The 12816-nt window shown below is 40.4% G+C and overlaps 1 protein-coding gene across 1 annotated transcript in view; it reads left to right on the forward strand.

Annotated features, from left to right (window-relative positions):
• LOC147322252 (uncharacterized) overlaps positions 1 to 9490 on the forward strand; it is a 47902-nt gene extending 38412 nt beyond the window's left edge. Inside the window, 2 exon segments of the mRNA XM_086305034.1 lie at positions 8761 to 9320; positions 9322 to 9490. Coding sequence (XP_086161160.1) covers positions 8761 to 9320; positions 9322 to 9490 — 729 coding nt within the window.
• Positions 9491 to 12816: the final 3326 nt, after the last annotated feature.

Consider the following 12816-nt stretch of genomic DNA (forward strand, 5'->3'; position numbering starts at 1 on the left):
GTATGTGCTGTTATCCAGGTTAAATTCACATGATCATGTGTTTGCCGTTATGAGGTTACAGTTGAACTATTTATTGAAACATTTCTAATACAATTGTTTCTAAAACAAATTTCTGATCCAAGACTTACTTATCTTGAGGGGTGGGTGTAAAAACTGATTCAAAAGCAAGACACATAGTCATTGCAATATTCTGTATTACTGTATTACTGGATGAAAAGGGTTGTAGCTCATTTTGAATTTCAATTTATTTCTTTAATAACTATCTAAGCATGTCACCTATTAACATAACAATAAAGATCCAAGACTGGTTAAAAGGTTTATACTCTACGGACAATGCATGTGTGATTTAAAAAAAAAAAAAAGTGAATTGAAGCATTAAGGCTTTAAGTGTTTTATTTTATTTTTTACTATTGGCCCACTGACTGGCCCACTGACTGGCCCAAGTGTGCTTTAAATGACTGTAAATCATGGTTTTAGACAGAAGAAGAGAACACAAGCTTTAGTGCTTGATAGTTGATAGATAGTGCTGTCTCAACATTGACAGAAAAATCACCTCCACCTAGATTTTACCATGTGCACTTCACGTTCTCATTATTCCTCAACCATTTTCGGCTACAGAAAAAATCAGTTTGGCATTTATTATTGCCTTTTGTTTTCAGGACTGCAATATTAGATTAATTTGGGAAAATAACAATGCATCAGTGAGCTGGAAAGCTAAAGTATTGATGAACTGCTGTAAATGTATCAAGAGCTCAGCATGTTCCAGACATGCTAGCAGGTTTAGCTGATAGCTTTGAAGCTACAAGCCAGAAACCACGGTATCCTTCAGCTCATGGAAACACTTTTCAGAGATTAACTTGTTAATCTTGTTGATCTAATTCTAATCAACATTAGAATTGTATGTTTAATTGGAAAATTAAGAGGACTCCCACATGTAAAATTCAAATAGAACACAAAAGACTGGGACTAAATATCTGGCTAATCAGATAAAAAGGCTACAGTTTGCTAGTACTGAGTATATAGATTGGATTTTATACTTAAGTGGTCTCAGTCTAGATTTGCCCAAGTCCAGAGTGAGGGGTGCATCAGGGTAAGAGGGACAGAAGAAGTAATGCCCCCGTCAAGCTTAGAGCCTAACATACATATTGCAGTATCTAATCCTATCAAATGTGGGAATAGTGTTATGATCTAGATTGCTTCAGTTAGTTTGATCTAGGTTTAGTAATGTTATACACCTAAATAATGAGGTCAGATGACTCCCAGGAGTCACTGGGTCAAATTTTGAAGTGGGGTTCATGGAGACACTGTTTTCACTCATGAACTTGCCAGCCCAGAGTTCTTGAACTCCGCTGAGAATCTTTGGGATGTGCTGAGGAAGACTTTACGCAGTGGACCGACTCTCCCATCATCAATACCCAGGTGAAAATGAATCCAATATTGGATGGAAATAAATGTTGTGATATTAGACTATGTGATTTCTATTTATTTATTTATGGATTTTTGGACAGTTTAGTTTTTAAGAGGCTCGGTTTCGGAAACACTGCCATTGCAGTTGGCATGTCCTACATATTTGCCTATATGTGGGCAGCTTTTTCAGAACAAGGAAAATTTTTCAAGAAATTCAGGGTTTGTTGCTTGTAAGTTATGTTGCTCTTTTTTTCCCACTTTAATCACATGCTGCTTCAAACCTTTGCTTTTCAAGGGAGAGGTGTTAAAGTAACAACCTGGAAGCCAAACACACTCTCTCTTCCCCTTTGATTTCCCTCCTACAGAACATACAACACATACCTCTAATTCACATAATACCCACTCACAAAATCCAGTTACTTCTCAGCAAAAACAGATCAGGGCTTCCTCCACACAGACATGGCTGTCAACGATAGATGATGAAATGTGTTTTGTTAAATATGTGCCTTTGTGTGCATGCAGATTCATCATCAAAACCCTGCAGGGCCGCATACACCAGAAGTGGGCTCACATAGCTAGGCGATACACAAAGACCTCTCAACAGTTTCAATTTGAGGAATGTGATATTTACTCCAGTATTTCTAAGTTCTGTGAACCAGAGGTGGGACCAAGTCATTGTTTTGCAAGTCTCAAGTAAGTCTCAAGTCTTTATCCTCAAGTCTCAAGTCAAGTCTCAAGTCACTGGTGTAAAAGTCCGAGTCAAGTCACAAGTCTGAAACTTTGAATTTCAAGTCCTTTCGAGTCTTTAAAAAAAACAAACGAAAAAATAATGTTGCAGTTATATGCTAAATGTAAATATTAGACCATGTAATTTTAAAATCTGTGTTTTTCTCAACACATACAAAATAGTGAACTTAGAAAATATACACAAATTGTGAAATTGCACCTCTTTAAAATGCAGCTCAATTAAACCTAGCTCCAAGAATAATTTTCACCGACAGTTCTGAGATAAGCTGCATGTTATTCTTGGATGCGGTTGTAGGACCAGCTTTAAAATCGCATGACAAAAATATCATACACATTAAAAAAAAACTGTATCACCAACGTAGCCTGGAAAACATTTGCTAGTTAGATGAAGTCAGCTATCTCATCTTAGCATATTTATATGCATATTTATAATTATACGGTTCTTGGAGTGAGTGCATACACTCATGAAGTTTAGTAACTTCCGGTCACTGCAACAAGCCCAGGTACAGTTTACCGACGGATGGGTGCAGGACCTTGAAATGCACCGTGTAGAACGAAAGACCATCGTACGTATCATAAGTTTACCAGTCTCACAAATCGTCTTCATAAATACACATTCATTAACCCTTTATTAATAGGACCTTTGAGCTCAACGGTAATTAATTAGTAGTGGAAATAATTTCTGGTAGCATCACAGAAATGTAGCAGTGACAATAATATTGTATGCTGTAATCGTACTGGGCAATTAGTGATACAAAAAACCTGTTTTATCCTGTGAATAAAAGTATGTGTTTTTGTCAGTGTACCATAATAACAGAAGCGAAACGCAATATTGTGTCAGGATAATTTACTATTTATGCACAATAAATAAAGGAGCATAGCGCGACAATTTCTGTTCAGCGCCAGACTTGCTTGTAACCTATATCACCAATTATGTTAAGAAAAATGACGTATTAACTACTAAAAAACACTGACCTTCGTGTAAATGCTTGGAGCAGACTAACCTGTGAGCTGGAGGGTTCTGGGACGTTATATTTGATCTTTGAATGGCTGCGATCCAGTCGCCTCTTTGTTACTTCGGAAACATGGCTCGAACAATTTCTCTTCAACGACGTAATCCGATAACAACCGATCTCTTTACCCGTCGGCTTCCCGTGGCTGTCATGCGACCGGCTATTTGCAGTTAATAATACAACAGCTTCTTGACATTTTTGTGTTTCTTTTTATCGCTGTATAACTGATTTTAATTGAAAGCCTGCGTGCGCTAGTACCGCTTGCCACGAGTTCCCAGAATCCTTTGCGGTTCTACCCGTGAATGACGTCACATTTTCAATCTCTATATAATATGCATGTTAGATTTTATATTTGGGGTAAAATATCAAGTCTTTTCAAGTAAACCGGTTCAAGTCCAATTCAAGTCCCAAGTCATTGGTGTAAAAGTCCAAGTCAAGTCACAAGTCTTAGAACATTTTTTCAAGTCAAGTCTAAAGTCATAAAATTAATGACTCGAGTCTGACTCGAGTCCAAGTCATGTGACTCGAGTCCACACCTCTGCTGTGAACTCAGTGTTACATGCTGCTGAATTTTAAGTCAGAATACTGTGTATGATTTGCAATAGCATTGTGGCACACCCAAAATGCATGGCCACTTTTGTGTTAATCATTTCATTTAATTGATTTAATTTGTTTATCAGTTATTTTCCGTGGCTATTAATATTCAAAATGACTTTGGTAACATGACCAATTTAACCAGTATATTATTTTGTCACATGAACTGTATAGAAGGTACAAAAAAATGGAGCAAGACCTCAGGTGGAACTATTATTTCAAGGCAGGTGCAACCCAGTTGCTTTAGGGGGATGGACTTCCGCCCACTATGCAGATGCATCTGAGAGGCAAACCGAGTGCACTGTTTTCATTGCTCCTGAACTTTACCTGTATTTGCAGGTTAGTACCTGGTAAAAAAAAAAATACTACCACTATTTGTTACAAAGCAATGTTTTATCTCCATGCTAAGTTGTAAAGAAGTAAGACAGTACCTGTAACACTTATGGGCACAGCCGCACATTTGACCCGCATCAGTCTGAGACAGCGGGGTCAGGCTGCGCAGGCCGCTAGCAGAAACGTCACGGTAATATTTTGTTATTGTGGGTCGTAGCGCCCAGAGCATTGTTTTGTAGGAAGGTCATTCATATAGATTTATTTTCTTTTCATTATGAAGGTTGGTACTCCTGCACACTTTACAATTTTACATAAAGTTTATGATACAAAGATGTTTTATTGTTAAAGTGTCATTGAGGTTTGAAAAGTATAAAGCTGTTTAATATGTGAGTGTTAATGACATGTGAAATAGAAAGAAGTTGCCCATGTTATGCAAAAGTGAGTTTCATCTTCAGTGTGCTGTAAATGATGTGTGTTTATTTTTGCTCAATTTCAGTATTCAGAACCGGTACAGTTGTTCACTTTAATTTCAACCAGATAAGAGTGTGATTTGCTTTAAATACAGTTGTATATTGCTGTAAATTCATTGTAGATTACAGTGGCTTTCAATTGCTTAAGCAAGAGCATGTGTGTACTTTTGTTTTGCTTTGACTCAGCGATCACATGAAGCACATGTAAAATAGTGGAAAGTGTAGAGTGTGAATCCATTTATTTTTCTACTTGTGACTTTGGAAAAATGGACAGATATGGACACTGGGACTGAAAGAGTCATGCACACATGGATATTGTTAATGCTGTTCATGTTTATTGAAACTTGAATAAGAGATGCAATCTGAGAGGCAAACCGAGTGCACTGTCTTCATTGCTCTTGAACTTTACCTGTATTTGCAGGGATTTCTTCTTTGTTATTGTGGCACCATTCCTGGGGCCCGTAACAGCATAATCAACTATAATAATGAAGTTTCTTATCAGTGTACCGGTTAGAAGTTAGAAGTTACATTTGAAAATATAGTTTTATAGTTTTCCACAAGGTACATTTATAGATTCACAGTGCACGACTTTTACCGTCTACACTTTTAGTTAAACAAAAAATTGGTATTAGTAACAGCAGTTACAGCGTTACAGCATGCAACATTATCTTTGTTCTAAGGCCTGTCCTTCTACAGGGTGGTTACCCTACAGACAAAGCCTGTGGGCCTTTGCACTGATGTTCTGAAACTGGATGTGACAAGGAAAGGTTGGATTTGACTGTGTGCTACATCCTTGTCTAATGCGAGATGTTACCCAATAAGCATATTATTACAAAATCTTTTTGTCTGACACTTAGTCCCTTGTTTGGGTGAAGAATATGTAATCAGTTCTGTTTACCTATCTGTCTGTACGTCTGTTTGTTAGCAGTCTTGCGTTCAGCTTTCAAGATATCATGTTAAAATAATGTGTGATGGCAGATCCCAATAACAGCTTGAGCTGATTTATTTTGCTAAAAGTCACACCAAAAGTGAAAATCTGTAAAAACTTTATAGCTCCCACAACTGTTTTTATGGATCATCATGAAACTTCACAACAACATACTAACCCTACTAGGACATGAGTACCTCGGTTGGCTAATGATTTGACCTTGACCTATATTGTTGGTGCCGAAGGTCAAAGTTGACCTTGAAAAAAACTTTCTAGTATCAAGTCATATATCATATGTAAGGGCATGGAGAGAGCTGTACAACAAAATTTTAATTTTTCCAATACGACACCCTACAGCGTCATAAAGTTTCATAAAATCACACATTACATACAAGTCAAGTTGTCAAGTTTTTACAGTTTATAGAAGCCAATCCTCCAACCATTTGGGTAAAAATAATAAAATACATCACTAATATTTAATACATACACGGTCATAGGCAAAAGGTCTGACATAAAAGGTTATAAAAGCAGGCCGACCTCAGCGTGTTGCAATAAAAACAACATAAAACATCAAAGTTTTAGGAAAGGCCGTACCCTTCGGTGGGCGTTCCACTCTCTGAGTGCTTCTGTTACAACAATGACTCAGTCGCTTACTTAATATGATCTAAAATGAATGTCTGACTTCAGTGCAGAAGACCATTCTTTCATCATATTCTTGTATTAAGGTAGAGATTGTCCACAGAGAATTATGCAGATGGTCAGCACATATAAGGTGTGTTGTAGAAAACTGTCTTAGGAACAAAGCACCGCTGGCAAAGTCTCCATTTATAACAACTTCTGAGCTAACTAGCTTTCCTCGATCCTACGCTGTCTTCCTTGAGATAAGGTTATTTCTACTCTTTATCAACAGCTCTTCCTTCTGACCTTCATGTTTCTGCATGCAAAGTAGACACTAGATAGGCAGCTTCACAGAATAGGTTCTGAGGCCACCAGCAGAGTCCATTCATCACTTCACACAGTAGGGGTTCTAGACTTGACACCTCAGGACATTCAAAAGGAAGTTCTAACATAAAACTCCTTCTAACACTATCTTAAATAATAAATATCACCCAAAAACTGACTTCTACTGTATGTCATGTTTTGTGCTTTTTGACAACAAAATGGTAACTATAAAGTAAGATAACTGTAACACTACCAATGCACTGACTTTAGTTTAATAACGATCTGCATAAGAATGCAATTTGTTTCGATTTTTTCCTTCTTTTATTTGGGCCTGCCAGCTGGAAATGTTACTGATGAAGCAGAGGAGGAGGAGGAGGCCTGACAGCTCAGCTGGTAGCAGTTTCTTAGTTAAAGTGCAAGACAAGTGCGAAGTAAACTTAAAAAAACAGATATTATGAGTGCTCCTGCTGCTGACACTGCTGGGGCATCATGAAAACTTCTCTGGTTTGACATGTTGTTGTGAATAACTCAACAACACATGAAATGTCATGCTGGCTCCACAGGTTCTCCCCTCTACAGAACAGAGGATTTGACTACCAAGAGTTTTCTTGAAATCACTCATCAAATCTTGTGCTTTGATATCAGAAAACAAGTTAACCTGTCAAAAATCAGCTGAGGAATCCTAAAAACATAACGGGGAAATATTCACACCATGTAGTTGCAAAACAACACACATAACAAATAATGACACACTGTCTTATGACACATTGCATGTGTCAATGCATTGATAACAAATACAAGCTACTATTTACTATTTATTTACATCATATTTATTCTGACTTTACCTCAATAATGTATAGGAATTTTTTTTATTTATGTATTAATCACTTTATTTTATTGTATAATGCCTTGGTGCCACTGGATTTAAACATGTTCCACACTCATACTATAAGACTCAATGTAACTCAATGTCACTTACCCATTATATTGTATATTATATAGCTTTATATAGCTTTCTTATTATATGTAAAATTGTATTTATTTAAATTTTTACTTTTTAATTATTTTACTTGCATTTTTTAATCACTTTTATATTTAAATATATTTAAATGTTCATTTGCTATTTATCTAGGGAGTGAAGAGTAACGCAATTTCTATTCTCCGTATGTCCTGTACATGTGGAAGAATCGACAAATAAAGTTGACTTTGACTTTTGACTTTGACTTTGACTTTGACAAATGGTGGGGGTCTAGTAAGGAAGTTGGGGGAAGCAGACAACTCCACAGGAAGAGTCTTTTGTCTCTTCGAGGACTCTGGGAGGTAGCAAGGGAGTGTGAACCTTAAGGTGTGAAACAGCTGTGTACTGCCTTTTGTTCCTAGAGAAGGTATTTAACTGAGAGCAATGCTAGGCTCAGTGAGACTCTGCTGACCGTCTGCCCCGCGGTCATGTAGGCTCTCCACAAGCTTGGTTGTCTGTTCTTTGTGTGTTTTGATTAAAGAATGTTAGCTACTACTCACCGCTCGTCTGCAGGCTTTATTTAAATGGAAAACTTCCACAACAATACCAGGGATTTATCTGTGCACAACTAACTGAGGCTTTTGCCAATGCAATGTTGTATCACATATGCGCAATTTCTGGGGAATGGGGCTGAAAAATAAATGTGATCTCAAAAGAAAATGTTGACAATTTTTATGCGAATGGCTGTAATGAAATTGGATTAGCTCTCAGTGAAATCTGAGCATGTCTGCTTCTGTATGCACATGCTGTACCCAGAGAGAACACATAAACACATCTTTCAGCAGCACCCTTTGTTGTTTTTACTTAGAAAGACCCACAAAAACTAACCATTCATTTTATTCTCTTGGAAGCATCTTTTTCTCATTGAACAATTTTGTATTTTCACTCAGGTGCAGCACAAATTAGGTTTGTTGTTCCTATTAAAATCATTTAGAAAACGGATTTCAGAACTTATGCTAGCGGTGCAAAGTGAGGGCAGCTGTAAATATTTAAAGACCCTTGCCTGCTGTAACTTGTGCACCATAAGCCAATAGACCGCTAAATGAAATCTATACCAGCCTCTCCTACTCCGTTAAAAACTATTTTATCTTCTTTTGGGTTGGGTTGTTATTCACTTTCCCCACTCAAGTCAGTCAATACACTGTTTGAAAGCTTCCAGGCCGTCTTCTATCTAAGATGGCGCTGGAGTGACGGCAGCCTTTCCAAGTAGCTCTGCAACACCGCACCTTTTTTGTTAACTTTAACTTTTTTAGACTAGGCTTTTCAAACTTTTTTTCACCTTCCTCTACTTATACCTCTTAGATATAGCGATACAAGATGGATAATGCACTTTTTAAAACTTCTGGAACCAGTTCCTTCATCTATTCGAGAGCGGAGCTGCTGGCACTAAAAACAAAGGGACAGACCGGCATGCGACACAACATCCCGGCCGAGCTAAAGAGGAGCTACAGAGGCTGCAAAGCTGGAGCGAGGAGAGCGGATCACCGGAGGCGATTCAAACCATCAATCCCGACAGTGATCATGGGCAACGTGAACTCGTTACAGAATAAGATTGATGAACTGTGCGCTCTGAACAACCACAGACTATACCGTGAGTGCAGCTTGTTTATCTTCACGGAGACGTGGCTAACCGAGCTAACGCCGCAGGCTAACGTAGACCTATGCGGTTTCACATCCGTGAGAGCCGATAGGGACACGCAGGCCAGCGGAAAAAGCAGAGGTGGGGGACTCATTGTCTACGTTAACAACAGATACTGTAACCCTGGACACGTCTCCGTTAAAGTTTCGGTATGCCGTCCGGACCTGGAGCTGCTAGCTGTTAGCTTGCGGCCATATTATCTACCTCGGGAGTTCAGTCATGTGATCTGTGTGTGTGTTTACATCCCTCTGAGGGCCGACACAACAGCTGCCTGTGAGAAAATACACACAGTCACAGCAAGACTTCAGACACAAAACCCCGAGGCTTTCATTATTATATCTGGAGACTTTAACCATGCCACACTGGACTATACTCTGGCTGCTTTTCACCAGTTTGTGAATTGTCCCACAAGGAGCAACAGGACAATTGACCTACTGTATGCTAATGTGAGAGATGCATACAGAGCCACCCCCCTCCCCCCACTAGGGAAGTCAGACCACAACCTGGTTTACCTACAGCCACAATACACACCCCTCGTCCAAAGGCAGCCGGTCACAACGCGCTCCATCCGGAGATGGACCCCAGAAAAGGAGGATGCTCTGAGGGACTGTTATGACAACACAGACTGGGATGTGCTCCTGAGCCCACATGGTGAGGACATAGAGGGGGCGACACACTGTCTTACAGACTACCTCAACTTTTGTGTGGACACGGTCGCCCCTGCTAAGACGGTACGGTGTTATCCTAATAACAAACCGTGGGTAACACAGGAAGTCAAAGCTGTCCTCAACATGAAGAAGAAGGCTTTCAGGAGCAAAGTGAAGGAGGAGATGAAGGCAGCACAGCGGGAGGTGAAACGCTGCCTGAGGGAAGCAAAGGACACCTACAGGAGGAAGGTGGAGCAGAAGTTGGAGAGGAACAACATGAGGGAGGTCTGGAATGGTGTGAAAACCATCACAGGCCACAACACCAAGAAAAGCACAGTGGGGGGGACTGTGGAGAAGGCAAACGAACTTAACAACTTCTTCAACAGGTTTGACCAGCCCACAACCCCCCCACCCTCACCTTCACTACAGAGTCCAATCCCCACTCTCCTACCTCCCTCGCTTCCCCCCCTTCCTGACACCATGACACCCCCCTCCTCCAATCCCTCTCTCAGCAGCAAGACATCTCCCCCCCTCCCCTCCTCCCAAACATCTCCCAGTGTCACAGTGGATCAGGTCAGGAGACAACTGAGGAAGCTTCGCCCCAGAAAGGCAGCAGGCCCAGACAAGGTGTGTCCTAGGATGCTAAAGGCGTGTGCTGCTGAACTTGGGGAGCCGCTACAACGAGTCTTCAACCTCAGTCTGCGACTGGGGAGAGTGCCCGCCCTATGGAAGACATCCTGCATCGTCCCAGTCCCCAAAAAGAACCGGCCCAATGAGCTGAATGACTTCCGACCGGTGGCACTGACGTCACATCTTATGAAGACTCTAGAGCGGCTCTTCCTCAACCTCCTCCGACCACAGGTACAACATGCCCAGGACCCACTACAGTTTGCATACAAGGCGGGTGTCAGAGTGGAGGATGCCATCCTGTACCTCCTACACAGAGCCCACTCACACCTGGATGGGGGAAAAGGCACAGTCAGGATCCTGTTTCTTGACTTTTCCAGTGCCTTTAATACCATCCGGCCCTGTATGCTTCAAGAAAAACTGAACAGGATGGAGGTGGACCCCTGCCTGGTGGCTTGGATCTCCGACTACCTCACCGACAGACCACAGTACGTCAGGCTGAAGGACATCACGTCTGACACAGTGGTCAGCAGCACAGGAGCACCACAGGGAACTGTGCTGTCCCCTCTTCTCTTCACCCTGTACACCTCTGACTTCTGCTACAACTCTGAATTATGCCACATTCAGAAGTTTGCAGATGACACGGCCATCATGGGGTGTATCTGGGATGATCAGGAAGAGGAGTACAGAAGTCTGGTGAGGAACTTTGTCGCATGGAGTCACACAAACCACCTGCAACTCAACACCTCAAAGACTAAGGAACTGGTTGTGGACTTCAGGAGGTCCAGAGAAGGTCCACTGCCGGTTCAGATAGAGGGGGAGGAGGTGGAGGTGGTCAACAAGTACAAGTACCTCGGGCTGTGGGTGGACAATAAACTGGACTGGTCATGCAACACAGAGCACCTGTATAAAAAAGCCCAAAGCCGACTGTACTTCCTCAGGAGGCTGAGGTCTTTTAACATCTGCAGGAAGCTCCTGAGGATGTTTTACCAGTCGGTGGTTGCTGGAGTACTTTTCTATGCTGTGGTGTGCTGGGGGAGCAGCACAGCAAAGAAGGACTCATCCAGGCTGGAGAAACTGATCAGGAGGGCTAGCTCTGTGGTCGGCATGAAGCTGGACACTCTGGTGACAGTGGCAGAGAAAAGGAAAGAAACTGATGGACATTATGGACAATGCCAGACATCCTCTGCACACGGCCATAAACAACCAGAAGAGTCTGTTCAGTGACAGGTTGCTTCTCCCAAAGACAAGAACTAACAGACTTAAAAACTCCTTTGTCCCACACGCCATCAGACTGTTTAACTCCTCCCTGGAGGGGAGAGGGAGGGGAAACAGGAGGACAAAGGAGGGGGGAACAACTAAGCTGTAGTGCCTCTTCACCTCACTGTGCAATACCTTTTGTGCAATACTTTTGTAAATAGTCAACGGTGCAATAGACTCAATACTTGAAATGTGCAATTCACTTGTATTTTTATTTTTATTCCTATTTATTCTATTTATCCCCTTTGTATATTTTATTTATATTGTCTCTGTATTTATATATATATATATATATATGTGTGTGTGTGTGTGTGTGTATTATATATATATATATATATATATATATATATATATATATATATATATATATATATATATATATATATATATATATATATATATATAATATTCTGTAACTTCTGTCGGTGCTGTGCTTTTTTGGAAATCGAATTTCCCAGAGGAACCCACCCGAGGGATTAATAAAGTTCTATCTAATCTGATCTAATCTTCTACTTCAGGGCAGCAAAATGTATCTTCCCTGTGAATATATTTTGTAAAAACAGCCAGACATCAGTTGACTTTGAGGACTAATTAGATCATTTCATGTTGGTATTCCTGCATAGAGCTTAGCGGTTTGATTAAATGGTTAATCGGACCACTAACCTACAGTGGTGGTGTTCTGATCCCAGTTAGACGCTGCAGAGCATCTCCTCCTCTCTTCTGGTGCTGGTTGAGTAAAAGTTTTTCAAAAACATCTCAAAGCCATTTATTTTAAGATAACTGCTTGAATAATACAAAATGTACACTCAGTGGACATATTATGGGATACCCCTTCTGATCCTGTGAACCTGTGATCCCTGTCTGCTTCAAGGCATGGTCTTCTGCATACCTCAGTTGTAACAACTGATTATTTCAGTTTCCCTTGCCTTCTTATTGGTTCAAAGCACCCTAGCTATTCTCCTTTGACCTCTGATTTCTGCAAGTCATTTTCACCCTGAGAATTTCAGCTTACTGAATGTTTCTTTCTGAATCTTTTTTTGGGCCGTTCTCTATGAACCCTAGAGATGGTTGCAATGTAAAATCCCAGTAGATCAACAGTGTCAATGTTACAGTGTTACTGAATTTAGTACAGTAATATGTTACAGCATGTAATTACATTACAGTTGGAATTGTGTTACTACTTGGATTGTA

Source organism: Aulonocara sp. 'chitande type north' Nkhata Bay, linkage group LG9 (assembly GCF_057382095.1).
Source record: "Aulonocara sp. 'chitande type north' Nkhata Bay isolate Kocher_YH1m ecotype deep benthic linkage group LG9, A_spYH_male_GT1.1, whole genome shotgun sequence".
NCBI lineage: Eukaryota > Metazoa > Chordata > Actinopteri > Cichliformes > Cichlidae > Aulonocara > Aulonocara sp. 'chitande type north' Nkhata Bay.